Source organism: Protopterus annectens, chromosome 17.part0 (genome assembly GCF_019279795.1).
Source record: "Protopterus annectens isolate FY-2018-M chromosome 17.part0, PAN1.0, whole genome shotgun sequence".
In the NCBI taxonomy this organism is placed as follows: domain Eukaryota; kingdom Metazoa; phylum Chordata; order Ceratodontiformes; family Protopteridae; genus Protopterus; species Protopterus annectens.
Window position 1 is genome coordinate 403,682,602 of NC_056751.1, and position 23,731 is coordinate 403,706,332.

At 38.6% G+C, this 23,731-nt stretch overlaps 1 protein-coding gene across 1 annotated transcript in view; it reads right to left on the minus strand.

Annotated features, from left to right (window-relative positions):
- The window catches only part of LOC122791765, a 373,623-nt gene extending 350,592 nt beyond the window's left edge, over positions 1–23,031 (minus strand). The window contains exons 1-2 of the mRNA XM_044059689.1: positions 22,873–23,031; positions 21,718–21,911 (exon numbers count right to left, since the gene is read on the minus strand). Of these exons, the coding sequence (XP_043915624.1) occupies positions 21,718–21,911; positions 22,873–22,992 (314 nt within the window). The 5' untranslated portion in view covers positions 22,993–23,031. The remainder of the gene's footprint in view (positions 1–21,717; positions 21,912–22,872) is intronic.
- Between the last annotated feature and the right edge of the window lie 700 nt (positions 23,032–23,731).

The following is a 23,731-nucleotide window of genomic DNA, read 5'->3' on the forward strand; positions in this document are numbered from 1 at the left end:
TATATATATATATATATATATATATATATATATATATATATATATATATATATATATATACACACACACAGTTTAAAACATCTACAAAAACAACATAAACTAGTCTTTGTGATGCATAAGTGAGATATTGCTGTCACCATTTAAAATATGATTATACTATTGTCATATATATGTGCATGCTCAGCACTTATTGTATTGTGTTACCATTCTTACACACAACAGAGTTTGCTTGGAGATAAAAACACTGTTCTGTTCTACCTGAAATACTTTTCCCTTTATTAACAGTAACTGCATTTCTAAATAACCATCTGACTGTAGCATTTCCTACTGCTTCTGAATTACTTTGATCATTCTATGTGTGCAAAAACTATTTCTGAATGCCGCCATTATAGACACATTTTATCTTCTATTTCTTTTCCAGTTCTGCAGCCTGCTTGTTCATTGTTTAAACATAACTGTTGCTTTTCATTGCATACTTTCTCTTCTCCACTTGTCAAATGTCCTTTTGTACAACTTCTCTTTTACAATTTTTAAATAATATAAATGGTTTCATCTTTAAAAAGCTGTATCTTTTCTCTTTTTGCTCTCCCAGTTTTACTATAAGGCAGTGGATCCACCATTTTATTCAAATGATCACTTTTGGAAGTTGTTTCATGCATACTTATCTTTGATAACATTTTTGTCCTTTCCACAAAGAGGGTATCTGCATTATAGATTCCTTATATGCAAATTCTAATCCATATTAATTGCTATAAATATGTGTTATCAAATTTTATTCTTTTTCCTGGGTTTCCATAATAAATAAAAAATCATCTATATAATGATAATAAGCTATTACTTTAAAACCCAGGTATTTCTCTCATATAAATATACTCCTTCTCAGGCTTCCCCATAAACAAATTTGTATATGATGGAGAAAAGTCTGTGCCCATTGCAGATCATTTTGTTTGTAAATAAAATATCACTTCCAAACTGAAAATAATTATGTGAAAAAGCAAATTTTAAAAAATGTACAATACACGTACTTTATGGATTATTCCCTAGATATGTACTAACTGCATGTATTCCAGCCTGATGTTTAATATTATCGTATAAATTCATGCCCTGTACTTTCCCTTAAAGGTACAAGCTCAAATTTCTCTATTAAAACTTAACTATCCATAATAAAAAAAAAATCGCTTTTTAACCTACAGATATGTTATCTTTTTTAAAACTTATCCCAGTGGTTCTGTAACACTCCTAGTACCTGCCACTACTGGTTTTCCTGGTGGATTTAACCCACCCTTATGGATTCTGGGTATCCTGATGACAGTCACTTTTAACTACTTGAGCTGATGTTCTTTCAGAAATGTTAATCCCCTCCATCTCTATTTTCCTCTAATAATGCTTCACACTCTTTATGACATCTGTCCAACAAAAATATAGCAGAAAACTTGAACAAAAGTGTTTTTCTGGGGGCATGCATCACCAAAACCTAATAAATTAATTCTGAGGTTGCACAGTCTTGAGGTAATAATTACTCACCCTTTCTGTTTTCCCCAAAGAGTCAATATTTCATATTCAACACACCATGTTAAACAAATCATAATGCAGTCACGTAAGTCCTCGCATCCCTAACAATTTAAGTCTTGACAAAGCAAGCCACATCAAAAGTAAATATTTCCTGAACTACCTTATAAGTAAGATTTGTTACCTTTTTAGCAACATTTGAAAATTCTGCCCACTTCATTTATGAAGCTATACCAAAAATGTATATGCTGAATATCTGATGTAAACACATTTATAATTGTGGACATTATGAGTCTGAGTTTAATTTTTATAAATGCAGTAAATCAATTTTGTTAAAGTCAGTTCAAAATATGATCAATATTATTTTTTCAAAAATTAGCCAGCATTTTCTTTTTGTGGCCTGAATTTCTGCATCTGTTGTGTCAAATTACCTTCCAAACAATATGTGGATATTTTATAATTTTAAATATTGTGACCCAAAAATTGCAGTAAATCCATTTTGTTAGAGACAGTCTGAAATATTATAGCTATCATTTTTTAATTGGTCATTTTTTGTGGTCTGAATTTTGCACTTGCTGTGTCAAATTACTTTCAAACCGCACTACACCTCAAGCAACACATAGCCCTTCTAAACTCACACCACCAGCACCCACACATAGCAACACTAAATCCACATATGCGGAGGACATTAACTGTAACCTGCCCAAGCAACAAGGACCTCCGAAGCTGAAATACAAACAAACACCAATCACAACCAAAGTGTCACATAGCTCACAACACCAGTGTGCCGCCCAGCAACAGCCCCTAAGACAAGACAACGTACCTAACATTTTAGTCATAGGTGACTCTGTAGTCAGGCACACTGATGACCCACTCACCAGGCTGAACAAGGAGAAAATTACAGTCAGCTGCCTGTCGGGTGTCAGGATCTGCCACATAACGCATGCACTCAAGTCACTCCACAGCAAGTACAAATATGACTCTGTCATTGTCCACGTTGGAGTGAATGACTTGAGACGTACCTCCCTGGACTACATGAAAAGAGACATGGAAGAGCTCTCGGATCATGTGGTCCAGGCAGGTATGACCCTAGCCCTGAGTAGCATCCTGCCTTCACCCAGAATGATACCACAATATAAGGACAAAATGATTGACTTCAACAATTGACTAAGCTTCTGGTGTCATTCAAAGGGGATCCAGTATCTGTCTGCCTGGGACGACATGATTGACAGACCACAATGCTTTGCCAGAGATGGTGTGCACCTGTCGCTCCTGGGATTCAGGTTACTGGCTAAGGCTCTTGCCACCCATATAGTGCCTTTTTTAGGCAAAGTTCAAAGGACAAAACAACCACTGTAACAGGTACAAGCATGCAAAATCTGAAGGTAATGCTACTCAATGCTGGAAGTCTAAACCTCAAAATGCACCCTCTTGAGGCACTCCTAAAAATGGAAAACATCGATATCTGTGCAGTAACTGAGACCTGGTTCAAGGCTCCAGAGAGCACCCCTGCAATACCAGGCTACAACTCTTACCACACTTTTCGGCCACCAAACAAGGATCGAAACACTAAAGGTGGAGGAGTGTCCATATTCACCAAGGATATGCACACCACCAAGTTAGTTGCCCAACACAATGTGTCTGAAACTCTCCAGGTGCAACTAACACTAGGTAAGACTGCAATCCAAATTGTAGCTTGCTACAGATCCCCCACCATGTCCCACGATTCTCACTACACCTTTCTAAACATACTGGAAAATATTAATATACAACCAAACACCCTAATACTGGGTGATTTCAACTACCCTGCCATTAACTGGGAAAACTACTAGTGTACCAACACCTTTGCCCAACGGTTCTTGGAATTCACAAATTCCAATGCTCTGGATCAACTAATCCATAGTCCCACCAGGGGCTCCAATATCCTAGACCTGGTCATTACCAACATGGGAAATCGATGCTCCACACCTATGGTCACCCCCTCATTGGTCAGGTCAGACCATAAGCTAATCACCCTTAACATCCACATGCCACCCCCACCCCCCAGTAAGGAAACCTCCATAAAAAACTTCTCCAAAGCCAACTTCATGCTACTCAAGTCAGAAGTTACAAACTTCATGACACCCATGCAGACGGGAACTGAAAGTTCGACTGCTGAGTCCTACACTAAGGCACTGTATGAGCACATCCACTCATGCATGAATCCTGCCATCCCAAATAGAACCAAGATGCTCTCCTCCAAAAAAAGGAAGGCAATCTGGTAGTCCTCTGCCATAAACAAACTTTACAACAAAAGGAAGAAACTATTGCAGAAAAGAGGAAAATCCCAGGATGCAAAAAACTCCCTTACCAGCCTCAGTAAGAAGCTGAGATCCCTCATAAAATCCTCCAAAGCTAGTTATGAAAATAAAATTGCCAAAGATTCCAAAGACAACCACAAGGCATTCTATAACTATGTCAAGAATCTAAATGGCAATGCTCAGATCTGCTCTGAGCTACAACAGAATGGCATTAAATATACTGATCCCAAGGATATTGCCAATATCCTGGCAGATCGATTCAGTGCCAGCTTCACCCCCCTCTCACCTCCTAAATGGCCCATCTCAATACTGGAAGATTGCCATATTCTGGTAATAATGGCCACACAGGTAAAAAACGCACTCTCCAAAGCTAAGAATACAGCATACATGGGACCAGATGACATCCCGGGCTGCGTACTACATGAACTGCAAAATGAACTGGCACCTCACCTAAGTGTCATGTTTAATTATACCCTCACCTCAGGCTTCGTGCCCATTGAGTGGCGCACAGCTACAGTTATCCCACTCCACAAGGGGGGATTCACCTTGGATCCTGGGATCTACCGCCCCATCAATCTGATGAGCCTGATCTGCAAGGCCATGGAACGTATTATCGTGGAACTTATAAACAAAGACATTGGCACCCTCAAACACTGGACCCCACCCAGTTTGGGTTCGTGAAGGGCTGATCTTGTCTCCTGAACCTGATTGACTTCTTCACATCAGTCTCCAGAGCCATGGACGAGGGCAAGGCAGTCCACACAGCCTATCTGGACCTCGCCAAGGCCTTTGACACCATCCCCCACTTTGGAATCATAGATACACTTACTAAGCTGGGCATTAATCACTATGTCATTTGATGGTTTGTCAACTGGCTTACTGACAGAACCCACACTGTAAAAGTAGCTGACTCCAAATCCAGCTCCAGACAAGTGCAAGTGGAGTACCTCAGGGTTCAGTCCTGGGACCTCTCTTGTTTGGCAACTACTTCTTTGAAGTACAGGCCAAAATTAAGGGACTCTGGCTAACAAAGTTCACAGATGACTGCAAACTGGGAGCCATTATTGAATCCCCAAATGATGTGGATACTCTACAAAAGGGCCTTGCAGAAACAGATGCGTGGTGCCAGAGCCATGAGCTCAAGCTCAATGCCAAGAAATGTATAGTTTCATTGGTTCATAGGTATGTACTAGGCTATCTGCTCTATGGCATTTATAAGCCTAGCCAGAATGTGTTGGCTTTCGTCTCCCTTTTAGATTTGATTAGATTCCTGACCCTATGTCCAGCAGGGCCATAGAAGTGATCCCAGGAGTAAAGTTACGATTTCCCATCCACTCATCAAGATTTCTCTTGAAGAGAGTCAGTGAGGGGCTCTGGGATATGAATCTATCCCTCCAGCTTGTCCTATTTATTGTTGTGCTGAGGTTTAAATCACTGGAACATGTAGCTCTAAGGGATTTAGTTTTCTTGTGGTGGAGCATGTCCATTAATTCCAGATTAGACATGGCCTTGCACGTCAGGCAGAGATCACCTCTGAGTAGGCGGTAAGCAACTGAGTAGAGCTGGAGTTTCTTTAGTTGAGCTGCATAGGGCATCTGTTTGAGACCCACGATCCTCTTGGTGAGGTACTTCTGGGGTCTTTCCAGCTGTTGTAGGTGTCGGGTAAGGTACATCCCAAATTGGGCATTGTACTCTATTATGGGCCTGATGAGGGATGAGTAGAGGGGCACAATGACCTCTCTTGATCTAGATGTGAACCCTTTCATGATTAGGTGGGCTATATAGAAGTTTTTCTAACCACTTTGGCAATGTGATTATCAAAGGAGAGTTTCTGTCTACTTGGGTCCCCAGATCCCTAATTACATTTTCCGTACTTAGTGGATTACCACCTATGTGGTAGTTTGTGGGCACTTTGTTTTTCCCAAAGGAGATGACTATGCACTTTTTGGCATTTAGCTTGAGGCCATGGTTCTGACACCAGGTATTCGTCTCTGTAAGACCCTTCTGGAGGATGTCTGTGTCAGCCGGAGAGTTGATTATGGCTCCCAATAATCTATGAACTTGATCAGCCATAGTCCTCCCATGCTTGCCTGTACCTCAGAAAAGTATATACCGAACAAGAGGGATCCCAGGACTGAGCCCTGTGGGATGCCATTTGTAACCGGTTTGGAGTCAGACATGGCACCCGCAACTCTGACCATGTGAGTTCTATCCATGAGCCAGTTTGCAACCCATCTCGCGACACAGAGGTTAATGTTCAAGCTGGTGAGCTTATCTATAATGCCAGAGTAGGGTATTGTGTCGAAGGCTTTTGCGAGGTCCAGTTAGGCTGTGTGGACTACTTTTCACTTGTCTATGGCCTTAGTAACTGTTTCAAAGACGTCTACTAGTTTTAAGAGGCAAGATCTGCCTTTAACAAAGCCAAATTGGGTAGGGTCCAGTGTCTGGAGGTTCCCAATGTCTTTGTTTATGAGATTCATGATGATGCGCTCCATAGCCTTGTAGACCAGGCTAGTCAGGCTTATAGGGCGATAGTTCCCGGGATCCGTTGTGGCACCACCTTTGTGGAGCGGGTTAACTGTTGCTGTATGCCATTCTTTGGGTACATATCCTGTAGTAAGGCTGAGTTTGAACAGTGAATTTATGTGAGGGTTTAGTCCTTTTTGGAGCATGTGTAAGATGCAGCCTGGGATACCATCCGGTCCCATTGATGCTGTGTTTTTGGCTTTGGAGAGGGCTGTTTTCACCTGTGTGGCTGTGATGTCTGGGGGTCTACATTCTTCTGGGATGGACACGGGCCCTTTTGGGGGTGAGGGGGGTAAAGTTTGCACTGAACCTGTCAGCCAGGATGTTGGCAATGTCAGTGGGTTCAGTGTATTTTTTGCCATTTTGCACCAGCTCAGAGCAAATCTGAGAGTTGCCACCTAGATTCTTGACATAGCTAAAGAAGGCTTTGTGATTATCTTTAGAGTCTTTGGTGATTTTTCTTTTGAAGCTGGCCTTGGATGATTTTATGAGGGATCGTAGTTTCTTGCTAATACTGATCAGGGATGCCTTCCCTTTTTGGGATTTTGCTCTATCATGTAGCAGTTTCCTCCTTCTGTTGTATAGCTTATTTGTGGCCGGGGTGCACCAGACTGGTCTCTTCTTTTTGGAGGAATGAGTCTTGGATTTACTTGGGATGGCTTGATCCATGCATTTCTGCAGGTGCTCATAGAATGCATTTGTAAAGGATACTGCGGTTTGGGCAGCATTTTCCATTAGCCCGGGGGCTTTGAAACATTCTACCTCTGTCTTGAGAAGTGTGAAGTTTGCTTTTGAGAAATTTTTCACAGTGGTTTCCTTGGCTGGGGGTGGGGTAGGGATGTGGATATCCAGTGCGATTAGTTTATGGTCTGATCTTACCAATGAGGGATTTACCTCTGGTGTGAAACATTGATCCCCCATGTTGGTGATGACCAGGTCCAATATGTTGTCACCTCTTGTGGGAGTGGTGACCAGTTGCTCCAGGGCGTTAGAGTTTATAAATTCTAGGAAACATTGGGCAAGGGAGTTGGGACTTGAGTAGTTTCCCCAGTCAATGTTTGGGTAGTTGAAATCACCCAATATCATGGTGTTTGGTGAGACCTTCATATTCTCCAATGTTCTCAGGAATGCCGAGAGGGCTCCTGAGACAAGGTGGGTGATCTGTAGCAAGCTACAAACTGAAAATCAGTTTTGCCTACTGTTAGTTGCACATGGATGCTCTCCGAGGCCTCGTGCAGTGCCACTAACCTGGAGGTATGGGTATCCTTGATGAAGATGGATACACCCCCGCCTTTTGTATTTCAGTCCGGATTCTGGGGCCGAAAGGTATGGTAAGAGTTATAGCCTGGTAGTGCTGGGGTGCTCTCTGGAGCCTTGAACCAGGTTTCCGTTACGGCACAGATATCGTTTTTCTCCATACTGAGGAGTGCCTCGAGTGTGTGCATTTTGAGGTTTAGACTTCTGGCATTGAGTAGCATTACCCTCAGTTTTTTATTTCTTGTGTTGTCTATGGAGGTGGGTTTGTCTTTTGAGTCTTGCGTAAAAAAGGCACTATGGGGGTGGCAAGAGCCTTAGCCAGTATTCAAAAGCCCAAGGGTGACAGGTGAAAGCCGTCTCTAGTGAAGCAACGTGGCTTGTCAAGCATGTAATCCCAGGCTGACAGACACTGGATCCCCTTTGAATGACACCAATAGTTTAGCCAGTTGTTAAAATTGATCATTTTGTCTTTATACTGTGGCATCATTCTTGGTGAGGGCAAAATGCTACTCAGGGTCAGGGTCATACCGGCCTGGGCTACATGATCAGAGATCTCCTCTATGTTTCTTTTCATGTAGTCCAGGGAGGTACATTTCAGGTCATTCACACCAACATGGACAATGACAGAGTCATATTTGTACTTGCTTTGGAGTGACCTGAGTGCTTGTGTTATGTGGCAGATCCTGGTACCTGACAGGCAACTTACAGTGACCTTCTCCTTGTTCAGTCTGGTGAGCGGGACGTCAGTGTGCCTGACAATAGAGTCTCCTATTACTAGTGTATTTGGTGCATTATTTAGCCTTAAGGGCTGCGATTGTGTGGCACACAGACTTTGTGAAGTATGTGATACGTGAATATTGTTTTGGGGTAGCGATTGCTTGGAGGTCTGCTTTGGAGGTTTCTGCTGCTTTGGCAGATTTTTATTTAGAGCCTCCACGTATGTCTTTGTGTGTTTATGTGTCCTGTTTGTTGGTGCAGATACGATTGGTCTATGTGATACTGATTGTGTGGTGCAAGTGGTTCCCTTCTCCTTCTGACTGGCTGTTCCAGTCTTGGGTTGAGAGAGCTTGCCCTCCAGTTTGGCTGTATAATTAACTGCCTGTGTTTAATTTCATAAATATTCCCTGGTAACTTTAGTAAAGAGAAAACCAAAGAAACCGTGTTGGGTAAAACCTTGGTGCAGAAATAAATCCAAATGAAAGGTAAAAAGTAAAAAATGCACCAAGATAACACACAGCAAAACGTTTAATCACAGCAAAGTACAAAGTGGTAAGCACTTTCACAACTAAAGTTGCTTCATCAGACACCACAGTAAAAAATGCACAGGTTTAAATAGAGATTCTAAAATGCCAATTAATCAATAAAAATCACACAATGATTAAGTAGCAGTGAAAAACAATTAAGCGTCATGCTCAAACTAAAAAAAGCATTGCTTAAAAACATTGCTTAAAAACATTGTACAAGAAGGAATCAAATACTATACATGAGAAAGCACTTAAAAAACTTATAAAATCATTATAAAACATGGAAAAATACTATAAAATAAAACAGAGACCCAGACAGCTGTAAAATCCAGGATAGGCCTTTACTGAGTGCAAAATACAAGCGCTTTCACAATCTAGCTTCTTCAGGTGTAACAAAGCACTTAAAACAGACACACCTATATACTCACTGCATATCACATGTCTGAAGTCATATGACTAAGCATCACTAAAGCAAATCCTTTAAAGCTATACTAACATGAATTATATTCTAACTAACTAGATGTAAAAGACAATATTTATACAAGACAATGATAAAAATTACGATGACAAAAAATACTATATTCCTTCCTAAATAAATACATATAAATATATAAACATTATATATCAATAAATAGTATATTTTAATATCCAATTCCTAACCTGCAAAAAACAAATAAATAATTCATATGTCAAAGTTTCATATATAAAAACACATATACATAAACCTATGACTTTATCTGCGAAGAGGCCTCATTTTAAGTTTCGGTCTCAGGGGAATACATTCATTTAGGCCATGTCCTTCTGTACCCATCAATTTAGTTATCCACATGGCTTCTACACTTCCTGTCCAGTTGCAGATATCTCCCCTTCTTATATTCTCCTGCAACACGGCTATGACTCTGAATCTAAAAATGTGGGTCATATCAGTATTCAAAACGTGTCTGGCTAAAGCATTCACCTTATTACCCTTCCTAATATTATAGACATGCTCTCTGATGCGTTCCTTTAAACTCCTATCTGTCTTCCCAACATAGAATTTGGCACATACACAGCAATTGGCTAAGTAAACTACATGTCGGCTCAGACAGTCAGCTCTAATGTCAAAATGAAAATCTCGATCCAAATCTGGATGGTAAAAACGATCACTAGTGTCTATATACTGGCACCAATTGCAACTGCCACAAGGTCTCGTCCCTCGTCTACCATTGCTCATCTGCCCATCTCTCGGATAACAGAGTCTCCTCTTCAGAGATCTATTGTTCCTGAAACTAAATCTGGGTACTGTGTCCACCAAGCCAGCTACCTCATGATCAGTCAGCAGAATTTGCCAATGTTTCTTAACTATGTCAGTGTACTTGTGTACATCAGCGGTGTATTTCAAGGACATCCTAAGTTTATAATTGGTGGATGCCTCTTGTCTTTCACTTCCATGATTAAACTTCCTTGAAAAATATGGCATGGCTTGATCTTTTCTCCTACCTACTGCTTGCGGTACATATTTCCTAAGAGTATTATCATTGTATCCCCTGTCTCCCAAATACACCATCACTTTCTCCACTTCCTTGCTGAAGTCCTCATCTCTCACATTGAGCCTAGAGGCTCTCATCACTTGATTGGTTATTACATTTTTAAAAATATGTGGTGGATTATTTAGGAAGGAATATAGTATTTTTTGTCATCGTAATTTTTATCATTGTCTTGTATAAATACTGTCTTTTACATCTAGTTAGTTAGAATATAATTCATGTTAGTATAGCTTTAAAGGATTTGCTTTAGTGATGCTTAGTCATATGACTTCAGACATGTGATATGCAGTGAGTATATAGGTGTGTCTGTTTTAAGTGCTTTGTTACACCTGAAGAAGCTAGATTGTGAAAGCGCTTGTGTTTTGCACTCAGTAAAGGCCTATCCTGGATTTTACAGCTGTCTGCGTCTCTGTTTTATTTTACATTATTTGTCTACAGTTCTTTGGAGACGTTTCAGTGGGTGTTCTCTTTTTGGCAGGTTGTTTTGTTCTTTAGTCAGTTTTGGCTGCCAGAGAACCCACTAAGATGGCTGAAGACATTATTACCTTGGATACTACCAATTCTACACCCTTGGAGAGAGTATACAGTAAGAAGCTAGACAACTATTTGACTGATATTAATAAGAAGGAAAATCCACTTATGAATTGTTCTGCTATGGTTCTGGACAACACCAACAGTGTCTCATACGATGTTATAGCACTAAAAACTGAACTGTTTGCCCTAGAAAAAGAACTGTATAAGTTAAAAAGGAGCCAATTTGAGAAATATCATCTCGAGGTATGTTTAAGAGAACAGATCATACCTCGAGGATTACGCATACTCAAAATGCCCTCATTTCATAATGGGGACAATCAGTTACTAGAAGAATGGCAGAGGATTAATTTACAAGCCAGTTTTGGGTATTTGCGTGCATTAATCTCAGCGGCCGAGAGAGAGATGGCTAACTCCGTGGGTAACATCAATGTACTTTATAAGAGATTGTTCAATAACTTTCCAGTTAAGGTTATAGATGAATATATGGAAGAAATTATGGGCTCCTTGTTACATTATGAAAACAAACTACAGAAAGTGAAGGTGGGGAAAATAATTAGAGATAGAGGCGATTTCCATACAGGGAATATTTTCATGTGGCCCAGGGATGAACGAGAGACAAGGGAGAGTGATTCTACTGATCCGTCACATAGATCGGAAGTGATGACGTCAGCCACCAGGACGGAAGTGGTAACACCGGTGATGACGGACCCAGACACGAGGGGAAGCACGAATATGGCGGAGATGACAGAGATTAATCCAGCAGTGAGCAATGATGATGTTACAACTGGGCAAGTTGACCAGGGAGTGAGGAGGAAGGTCATTGTTACGACGGCACAAATTCATCATGAAGAACGAAATGGTTTAGGAGATTCTTTGCCTGGGGATTTTTTACAACAGTACAACATAGACTTTCCGCTGCCGATGAAAACGTATGGCTTCAAGTCCAACAGAGAACAGTCGAGAGGGAGAAGCACTACGAGGGGCAAGAGGAAATGGGAACAACCTCAAGAAAATCAGATGAGTATAAAAAAGGCATTCATGAACAACAAAAGAACTTAGTGTTGAATTTATCTAAATTTTTATTGAATGACTATCATTTATCTGTCTTATGTAAAGGGCTATCGTTTATCCCTAAGAGTTACTCCTGCTATGCAGAAGTTATTTTGGACATTAAGATGTTTGCCAGAAATTTAAACTTGAAACCTTTGTATAAAGATAATGCAGACGCTAATAGCAAATGTGTAGGGTTTTCCAAACCCAGCTCTTTCATGCCTAATAGTAATGTTTTAGTCAATGCTTTTGAGAAATTGTGCATACGAGATATATATGAGGCTAATGTTAAACAGGGATTTAAGCCACACAATAATTTAAAGCAGAATATGACACGACAGGAAAGAGAAGCGTTATTAGAATTAGAAAGGAATGAACAAATTATTGTGAGACCAGCAGACAAAGGGGGTCTCATAGTGGTGTTAGATAGAGATAGTTATAAAAATAGTATATCTGCCAGTCTAAAGAATGACTCTTCTTACGAAATAATAGGAGTTGAACAGGTATCAGGTTATATTTCAAGAGTACGTATGGTATTGGAAGGGCTATTTACAAATGGTATGATAGATGAGAAACTTTTGGAATATTTTTTGGTACATAAACCCACTATACCCATATTGCAAGGCCTTCCAAAAGTGCATAAATCAGTTGTCAACCCTCCAATGAGACCTATTGTCTCTAGCAGAGGTTGGTGTACTGAACCAGTCTCGATTTTTGTAGATAAACACTTGAGACCTGTTTTAGACAGCAATAAGTACGTTCTCAAAGACACGGAACACTTTTTAAGGGATTTATATGAGTTTGTTGAAGAGTATGATTCCAATATAATGTTTGTCACATTAGATGTCGTGTCCTTATTTACTGTCATTCCGAATGCAGTAGGATTGGCAGCAGTGAAGGACTTTTTAGAGGTGTATACGGAATATACACCAGAGAAGATACGTTTGTTACTCACATTGTTGGGGTTGGTTTTAGAGCATAATTTATTTTTATTTGATGAGCAGTTCTACAGGCAATGCAGCGGCGTAGCTATGGGCACATCTTGTGCCAATAGCTACGCCAATGCAGTCATGGTCAAATGGGAAGATTCATATATTTTGAAAGGTCCTTATATTCATTTACTCCCTTTTTACCGTAGATTTGTAGATGATGTCTTTATTGTGTGGGGAGGCAGTGAACAGCAGCTATCTGATTTTTTAGAATTTATAAACATGAGCACATCGTTTTTACAATTTACTCATAGGTCTTCAAAAAATAATATGGATTTTTTGGATGTGGAGATAGTTAAATGTATTGAAGGTGGAGTGTACACCAAACGATACAGGAAGGACTGCCATGTAAATCATTTATTGCATAGGAGCAGCGTGCATCCACCACATATTATTAAAAATGTAATAACCAATCAAGTGATGAGAGCCTCTAGGCTCAATGTGAGAGATGAGGACTTCAGCAAGGAAGTGGAGAAAGTGATGGTGTATTTGGGAGACAGGGGATACAATGATAATACTCTCAGGAAATATGTACTGCAAGCAGTAGGTAGGAGAAAAGATCAAGCCATGCCATATTTTTCAAGGAAGTTTAATTATGGAAGTGAAAGACAAGAGGCATCCACCAATTATAAACTTAGGATGTCCTTGAAATACACCGCTGATGTACACAAGTACACTGAAATAGTTAAGAAACATTGGCAAATTCTGCTGACTGATCATGAGGTAGCTGGCTTGGTGGACACAGTACCCAGATTTAGTTTCAGGAACAATAGATCTCTGAAGAGGAGACTGTGTTATCCAAGAGATGGGCAGATGAGCAATGGTAGAGGAGGGACGAGACCTTGTGGCAGTTGCAATTGGTGCCAGTATATAGACACTAGTGATCGCTTTTACCATCCAGATTTGGATCGAGATTTTCATTTTGACATTAGAGCTGACTGTCTAAGCCGACATGTAGTTTACTTAGCCAATTGCTGTGTATGTGCCAAATTCTATGTTGGGAAGACAGATAGGAGTTTAAAGGAACGCATCAGAGAGCATGTCTATAATATTAGGAAGGGTAATAAGGTGAATGCTTTAGCCAGACACGTTATGAATACTGATATGACCCACATTTGTAGATTCAGAGTCATAGCCGTGTTGCAGGAGAATATAAGAAGGGGAGATATCTGCAACAGGACAGAAAGTGTAGAAGCCATGTGGATAACTAAATTGATGGGTACAGAAGGACATGGCCTAAATGAATGTATTCCCCTGAGACCGAAACTTAAAATGAGGCCTCTTCACAGATAAAGTCATCGGTTTATGTATATGTGTTTTTATATATGAAACTTTGACATATGAATTATTTATTTGTTTTTTGCAGGTTAGGAATTGGTTATTAAAATATATTATTTATTGATATATAATGTTTATATATTTATATGTATTTATTTAGGAAGGAATATAGTATTTTTTGTCATTGTAATTTTTATTATTGTCTTGTATAAATATTGTCTTTTACATCTAGTTAGAATATAATTCATGTTAGTATAGCTTTAAAGGATTTGCTTTAGTGATGCTTAGTCATATGACTTCAGACATGTGATATGCAGTGAGTATATAGGTGTGTCTGTTTTAAGTGCTTTGTTACACCTGAAGAAGCTAGATTGTGAAAACACTTGTGTTTTGCACTCAGTAAAGGCCTATCCTGGATTTTACAGCTGTCTGCGTCTCTGTTTTATTTTACATTATTTGTCTACAGTTCTTTGGAGACGTTTCAGTGGGTGTTCTCTTTTTGGCAGGTTGTTTTTTGTTCTTTATTCATGGAAAAATACTAGGCAGGAAAAAGTTAAATAGAATACTTGGAAACTAAAAGATAGTTAAATACATTAGGCTAAGCATTAAGATTAGCTAAGTTCTTTCAAAATTAGTCTAATGTATTTAACTAGCTTTTTAAGCAATGCTTTTTTTTAGTTTGAGCATGAGGCTTAATTGTTTTTCACTGCTACTTAATCATTGTGTGATTTTTATTGATTAATTGGCATTTTAGAATCTCTATTTAAACCTGTGCATTTTTTACTGTGGTCTCTGATGAAGCAACTTTAGTTGTGAAAGTGCTTACCACTTTGTCCTTTGCTGTGATTAAACGTTTTGCTGTTTGTTATCTTGGTGCATTTTTTACTTTTTACTTTTAACATTAGTAAAGGTCAACATTTTTACACTAGATTTGTAAAATGCCATCAAAGGGACTTCACCTCATGTGCAGTTTATACTTATTCTATATTTGAATAAGAAGCACTTTTTCATGTACACAAAGAAATCACTTTTTTATGATGGAACTACACAATAGTACCTCAGACATCAACATTTATCATTTGGTGATGCTAACCAACTTAGGGAGGCACAAGCCTATTTTAGGTTAGGCCCAAGCAAATCTGTGTACTTAAAACAGTACATATTTTGGTATTTCTTATATAGAATTTAGTTAAATGTAAGATAAGGTCAGTACATATGCATATTTAAATTCAAATTAATTTAAAGAGCAAATGTACTAAGACAAATCAGATATTTGAAATGTGTGTGTGTGTGTGTGTGTGTGTGTGTGTGTGTGTGTGTGTGTGTGTGTGTGTGTGTGTGTGTGTGTGTGTGCGTGTGTGCGTGTGCGTGTGTGTGTGTATGTGTGTGAAGGTAGGTGTGCAGATGTGTACGGGGAGCTGGTCTGCATTCTTACAGTGCAGCATTTGTGCTTTTTGTATGGGAAAATCCAACATAATTTTCTGCTGTTCAGTCAGTAGGGAGGATCAAAGACTTTTCTTTGGTTTGAGAGAGGCTCACTGTAGGATGGTCTCAGAATATCTGATCTAGACCCATAAGATGAGTATTCTAAAAATTGTATCTCAAAGTATTACTAATATGTGTTTAATTATGAGCACTTGTAACTTTTCTAAAAATTGTATCCCAAGGTATTACTAATATATGTTTAATTATGAGAACTTGTTGTAACTTTACTGTGTCCTAAAATTCATCATTTTTATACAATTTTTTAAATTTCCATTTGCAGGACCTTATATACCTCTTTGTGTAGATTCTTAAGATCAGCATTCTGAAAGTGGCGTCACAAAATATTTCTGACTGCCAAGGTTATCACTATATTTCATCTGATGAGCCTTTATTTTTTTTAATTTACTGAATCATTTCTCTTAACATTTCTGAATTTCTAATTTTTACAGGTTTGTGGGACCTCTCTAAATAAAAAAGTACACTATCCATACACACGCAATTCAAAAAAGGAGAAGTCAGTTCACTTAACAACTGTATAATGATCTTTTAAGACAATTGCATAATGATACTTCAGGCTTTATGACTGACTGCAAGATGTTTATGAAAGTTTAGTCTCAGATTTCTACTACCAAATTTCTCTGTCTTTGTCTGCGTTGGTGGATATTTCATTTAAAAGTAACCATACTGCAACATTTTTTACGCCAAGACTGTAAAATGCAAATGTTGGAACTTTACCTCATGAGCAGCTGTACTGTTTTTCTACCACTTCATACCTTTCAAACTTATATTTATTGTTTGTTTTCTAGGCTCTGCTCCTCAAACATCCTTAATTCATATGCAGTGCTAAATGTTGGGCAACACTCCCTCCAGCATCACAAATTTCTTTTCATTGCTTTCTTTCCAGGGTCACTCCCTACCCACTCCCAAATTTATACTCAATGGACATTGTCCAGAGTCACCTCCTACATCCAAAAATAATGTTTAGCACATATTGACCAAGCTCCCTCCCCCAACCTCCTAAGTTCGTGTTAACTGCATATTGCTTAGGGTAACAATCTAGCAACATCCCAAATTAATTCATATTCATCTCTTGCACTACTGGGTCACCCCCATGCTTGAACTTGCATCACAATGATTGGTGTTTGTGTTTCACAACTCCTGATTTCTAGTTATAGTCTTGGTATTTTCATTCTTCTTCTAATAAATGTTTCTTCTTAACATTAATTTCCTTCTAACTCCCAAAGAGCTTCTGTTTGACTAGCTACTGCAAATTCTTCATCTATATAGCTTTTGCCTTTATTGTTAGTCTCACTTACTGTGCTATTATTAAAATGGTCTACAAGTTTAGCTTGCTTATATTTTCATAGGTGATTACAAAGCTAATGACCTCAGGGGACTTTTTTAAGCCTAGCCATGCTTCCTAAATGTATCTGACAAGTTTTGATACCCTGGGGTATTTTAAGGCATGGTGCTGCAGTAACATTGTTGCCTCACAGTAAGATGTTGTCCTGTTCGATTCTCCGCTAAACCGTCTTCTGTGTGGAGACATGCGTGAATGGGTGTACCTTCGTTGAAGGTTGTGCGTCAGAGCTGACAACTCGGTACGTAAAAATCTACTGCCAATCATTAGCGGACTGGAGTTCCGCTGTGGCGACCCCTAACCTGGAAAAGCTGAAAGTTTCAACATATGTAGGCCTGGGTATGAGTGCTCTACAGGCTGCCTCTGTCTAATAAAGACATAAGTGCCGGACCAGGGATAAATTTCCAGTTCTCCATCCATTTGTCCAAGTTACATTTGAATTGGGTTAGGAAAGAACTCTGCTTCACATGGATGGGAAGCCTGTTTCAGAGAAGGGGTGATCTCTGAGACACATTCCTGTCCTGACACATATCACACTCATGTTGCAGATGAGGTTTAGGTCTCTAGGTTAGGCAATTTTGATGCTATTAGTTTTGCAGATTTGCAACAGGTCCATCAAGGCTGGATCAGAGGATGCTTTGCACTTTTATAGTTAGCAAATGATTAACTAGACGAACCTTGCTACAGAAGTCAAGCCTCTTAAAGCTGTAGTATAGTCATTCTCCATTAAAACTCTAATAGCAGACATTTTACTTCTCAAGTATGAAAGTACAGCAAGACAGAAATAATGTGCATGCTGAATTAGTAATGCTTGTTATAATAACAAAGCTGTTTGGTAACTATTGTATCTGAGGTGGTTCCTCTACAGGTAGGCAAAGTGAAATTCCACAAGCATCAGTAGCCTGAAGACAAAAGGCTGAAGAACTCAGTGTTGATCGCTGCTTTCCATAGGAAATCTTTGTTGCTGCAATTTCTAAGTGTGCACCAGCAATGATTCTGTTCTTTTGAGAGATTTCTCCTTTCTTCAAGTTGGTGCAACCATGGAGTTGGCATACTTAAGTTGGGGGGTATGAGAGACTTCTCTTCTTACAAAAAATCCTTAAAATTAATTTTTTGCCTTCTGTATTTCAGGCAGTATTTTCCAGCATGTCAGCTGCTTAGCATTTTGGAGATTGGCATTTCATAATAAAACTGCCTAAGGTTCATAATTTTTATTACTGATACGTATAGAACTATGCTTTACCAGAAGAAAGAAAACATGTGCTACTGCACAAAAACACAGCATCCAAAAAAAATAAACATGTTAAATCAAGCAGTAAGCCACACTGTTAAGCATTTACAGGGAGCTATAAAATTATATTAATGTGCTGTAATGCTAAACATAAAGGATGAATCATAATTTTACAATGAGCTGTTTGGAAGTTACTCTGAATTAATATATCTTGTTTTGTAGTTTAAACAGAGGTGGTTGTACTATAGGATTAAATCTGCAAGAAACTTGATGAAACACCTGACATTTATTTACACCACTATTATTCAAATGCAAGTATAACATTAAACTTGGTCATGTCTTTGTTTTAGGGCATAATTTTTATTTAGATTTAATTTTGATACAATTTATATTCAACATATAATGTTACTGACTTTGATTTAAAAGAGGCACATCCATGTTTGGTGCTGGGAGATCAGAAGTCTGTGGGTTCTATTCCCACTCCATATGGTTGGATCACTGACACTGCACTGCAGCAAAAGGGGGTGCCGCACTCTTGAGTGTGTTGCACTTTGTATGAGACTTAAACCAAGGTTCCATCTACGTGAGATGGAGGTAGTTCAAGTGGATAAAAAACACCCCATAATACCTATTGAAAAGAGTAGGGGAAGTCCCCCAGTACCCCAGCCAAATTTCCCCTAGTAGTACAAATACCACCTTGGATCTCCCCTGAAAAAAGGCCACTAGCTTAGTAGGACAAAGCTAGACAACAAAGGATAAATATATAAAATAAATCTTAAATACTTGTCTTCAATTTTCTTCTTCTTCCATTCTGAATTCTTTTTGCCTTTGGAGTAAATTCATACATTTACTTTGTTATTTGTTACAAGTGATCCAAAACAAGGAAGAAAGCTGTAACATTGAACTTTTGATTGATCAAACATTTACAACCCATGTGGACAACAAAGGAATGCAAGTCTGTTCATTTTGACTGAATGTTTTGCCTGCAGTACATACACTAGTAACAGATAAGTGTGTCTTTCTAAGGTTTCTCTTGATACATCACTGCTGTCAGTTACCAATGCAAGTCGACATTTCTATTGACAAATGTTTTCTTGGCAAAATGGATTTGCTGTTCTGACTGCTTTCCCTGTTTTATGCTTAGCAAAGGACACATGCCTTATCTCTTTTTTAGGGGGCTGAAAAGCCAACATATTACTCTTGCCTTTTGTTTTTTTGTGTTCTTGGTAACCAGAGTCAGAATGTCTTTGCCTTCTTTTTACACGTCCACTTGTCTATTGCCTTCGCAGTGGTACCTCCTAAATGGGACCTCTTCTCCTTCTCACTCAAATGCATTCCCCCCATCTTATTAAAACATACCTGAAGCATACATTTGTTTTTCAAACTGTAAATCTAAGACCCTCACTTTTATCTGACTTTATTTTATTGCCATAGCTATGCAGAACTAAGTTATAAAACAAACATACATTTTGTGCTAGTCTTATCCTCTAGACTTGACTCTTCAGTCCTAGCTCCTTTGGATGATTGGAATATAAGTTATTTGTTCATATATATTATACTGGTTGCTAACATTTGCCCCTTATACAAATATGAGGTATCCATGTTACTGGCCAAAGAAAACCTCAGTACACAAATTTACTTCTGGAAGATAACGTCACCTAACAGAAACACTTCTCATTTATATAAGAGCTTGATGGATTCCACCTTACTGCATCTTGTTTCACCCCTGTATTACAAGTTTGTTTGCTATGCTGAGAAAATTAAGCAATAGTCTGTCTTGGAAGTAAAAATATACTCATAAACAGGGCCATTTGTTACTAAATGGCCCTGCACTGATTTTGTTCCTTGCATTTATATGTCTATTCCTACAAAAACAATGCAGTTTTTGTACAAAATATATCAGTATTTGTTTCCTCACATCTCTTAAATTATAACAGTGTTTTGATAAATACAGCATAACTAGAGCCACAATATCACTGTGTAATTATACCTCTCATTAACTCTAGGAGTATCTTTGTTCAACATTTCTTGTTTGGCAGTATTCAAATCTTTAATGTTATTTACTCTAAACTTGCTGTTACTGTGGAATTGTTTTGCAATAAAAGCAAGCAGCAGAGGTCCATAGGTTCATAGGTTGGTGCTAGGCTATCAGCCTTAGGGCCTATACAAGCCTAGCCATAACAATTCCCTGGCTGTTTCTTCCCACAATATTTACTGTGATGTGCTCAAGGACACATTATGAAGGAGGGTTATTAAAATGAATTCCCTTGATCTTAATTTTGAAATAACTAAAACTGTTTCATTTTTATGCTGAGCGTCATAATTTCCTTCAGGATCTTGTTGGACTGGCTTGCAAGATTCTAATTTTTATTTTATTTTTAACTGAGTAAACCATCAGGTCCATGTGCTGTTTTCAGGTATGCCCCAAGAGGCTTGTCAAGTGTTTCTCTGATCCAGTAAAGCAGTTCTGCAGACCCACAAGTGTCTTTTAAAAGTAATCCTGTTTTTCATCATCAAAAAATATATTTGAAACAGTGTTTATATAATTTAGCCTCTTTGTTTCCTTTCCTTTTTTTTGCTTCATTGCAACTTTAACACATGGGAAATAGTGGCCAGTTATATTTGCTTAAAGGACTACATTTCCAGCCAATCAACAGCTTCCACTATATATGGTAGGAAGCAAATGCACTGAGGATTGGAATCACTGAACTGTATTGCCAAAAAAATCCTGCTGCAAAACACTTTTTAAGTATTTTTGCAAGAGAATAAACCCCATCCACTCCTCCCAATATGGGTGGGGGGCAAGCCACCTTCCCCCTAAACTTATATATACCAACTGCATGGTCCCACCAACTCGAAGAATGGGGAAATTCCCCCAAAAGGGAATCTCGTCCAGCGCAACTTGCCAATAGTGATTTCCTATGGAGGAACTCCACTCATCGATCAGTTGAAACTTGGGTAATTGAAGATCAGGCGTTCAGTCATTGTCCACCTGTAGGTTACCCTATCAAAACAGCAGCAGGATAACCTTTGGCAAGCATCAGATTTTCAGTGAAGAACATGAGTTCCCACAAAAACTATTACTGTATAGCACTGTGCAATGTTGCAGCCCAGCAGTACCTCATTGATGAAGGTTTGGGTGCCACTGAGTATAATACAGTTTGTGAACAGAACATGGGTGGCATGCAAAGTACTGGTAAAGAGTGACAAAACATTGCACAGGGCAGTACATATCCTTCTGTCTATGTATCTGAGATAATAAGCAGAGTAGGAAACATAGTGCTTGAAGCAGTAATGTCAAGAGTGGGGTACAACAGGAAGAAAATATAATGGGTTGCCAACAGTACAATCTTTTTGAGCTATTATCATATTTGACCCACAGAATCATAGTTGAATGTAAAGTTTATGTTAGCCATTCACAAACTTACTTTAAGGAGAAGGGTGTATCTGGCACAGATCCTTCCATGACTCCTTCAGCCTGGCACCACGACGCTGCAGGATCACTATAGATTTTATCAAAATGAGTGGTGGTAAGGTTACCACACTTTCCAGAAGCACATGGCCAGTTAAATTGTTTACTTGAGCAAGCACCATTAAAAGATTCTTTGAATCTAAAGATGGCCTGTAGAAATAAAATGGGAATCTTGAATTTCTTTCTTTTTTTTTCAAAAACAGTCCATGACTTGTGACAGAGACAAATGTACACATAGTTAAAACCTAGCTGATCTTCATTAGTTAACCATTTACCACAGATCACATGCCAATACTAAGCATTACACATACCAAAATGCAGCTTATGTTTCAGAGATGACATGAATTGCACACTATCTCTGCATTGCACACGTACTTGTGTTAAACATTGCACATACCACACACAGTTTATGTTCCAAAGAAGAAATGTATTACACACTATTCTTGCATCACATACATATTTGTGTTTCACAGAATTGTCAGACAATATGTGTTGAAAACATTCAGCACATTTTCAGTACTTTAGTAGTTATGATGGACAATAATCATATTATTTTACATTTTAGTGTTAATTTTAAATGGGAATAGAAGCCTACCAAATACATTTGGCATACATCCTAGAAAGAAGAACTTAGATGAAAAAAAAACAGATTTATATTTTCTTTCGATTTTTAATGTTTCCTGGATTCATTAAGGTTCTTACTACCCATCAAACAAAACTGAGAAAATGCTTTTTCAAATCTGCTCTAGAAGGTGTTGTTTTGCAAATACTTTGCTGATGTATGCTGTAGTACATGACTACTTTTAGGATACAATCCAAAGTTTTTAATGCTATTATGTTTATTGCTCCATAATCAGACATAGTATTTATTGAGCAGGGGACATTACTTTTTTTGGTTACTACCTTGTTTTTTTTTTTTTGCTTTTAAAAATATCTCAACACTTTTCTGCAGCTGTACCTGGAAATAAAACACAGTGTACTAAGAATCCCTTTCCAGATTTACAGATATCTGCAGCTAATTTAAGAAAATGTAATGGCTAACTATAAGTATACATGCATGATTTCTTATACAGATGTTACAGGCAGAGGAGCGTAGTTCTTTGGATCTCACCTGAACTGTCCCATTTCTGTTTTTGGCTTTGGGTATGAAACTCATTGTGCCTCCCTGCATATGCGATGTGCTGCAGATAGAAACAAGCAGGCAGAAGATTAGCTGCCCTAACACGACCATAGCTCTGGTGTTTTCTACTATGACTATACTTGTAATGAAGCCAGCTGTGCAGCCTTTTTATCTGTTTTCATATGCTAATGTACTTTAAAGGGTTTGTTAGTGAAAAGCAACTGCTGTTGATTGGCTGGAAATTTGGTCCTTTAAGCAAACATGACTAGCCACTGTTTGTCATGTGTTAAAGTTGTAGTGAAGCAGGAAGGAAAGGAAAGGGGAAAGCGAGGCTACATTATATAAACGGTGTTTCAGGTATACTGTTTCAGGATCAAAAACTGCATTACTTTTAAAAGAAATGTGTGGGTCTGCATATTCAAAAAATACTTTCATCTGCCATCCTATCTTCACTAACTTTAAAACAAATAAACTCCCTGTTCATTCCATAGGCATTTTTGTTGAGCAAAGGGCATTGCATTGTTCTGTATACACAATGTTTGTTTTAAGTAACTGTGGATGGTGGGTTGATAGTACTGCTTTTACTAAAGTCATCGGTGACTGTCTAGTATAAGAGGTCAGACCGGCTCTCCTCATGATTGTTAGCCACAATGAGAGCACTCTACAAAATATGGCTTCAGTGGCTAATGTAGTATTAATTTTTAGCCGAGAGCACTTGCATTGACTTACATTGTAGCTTTTGACTGACTCCTTATTCCACGTGTGTATATTCAAACTAATGGCCCTCAGCTCTATCCAAAAAGTCAGGCAGATCAGATTGCCATCCATGAAAGTTCTAATTGAATGCTGA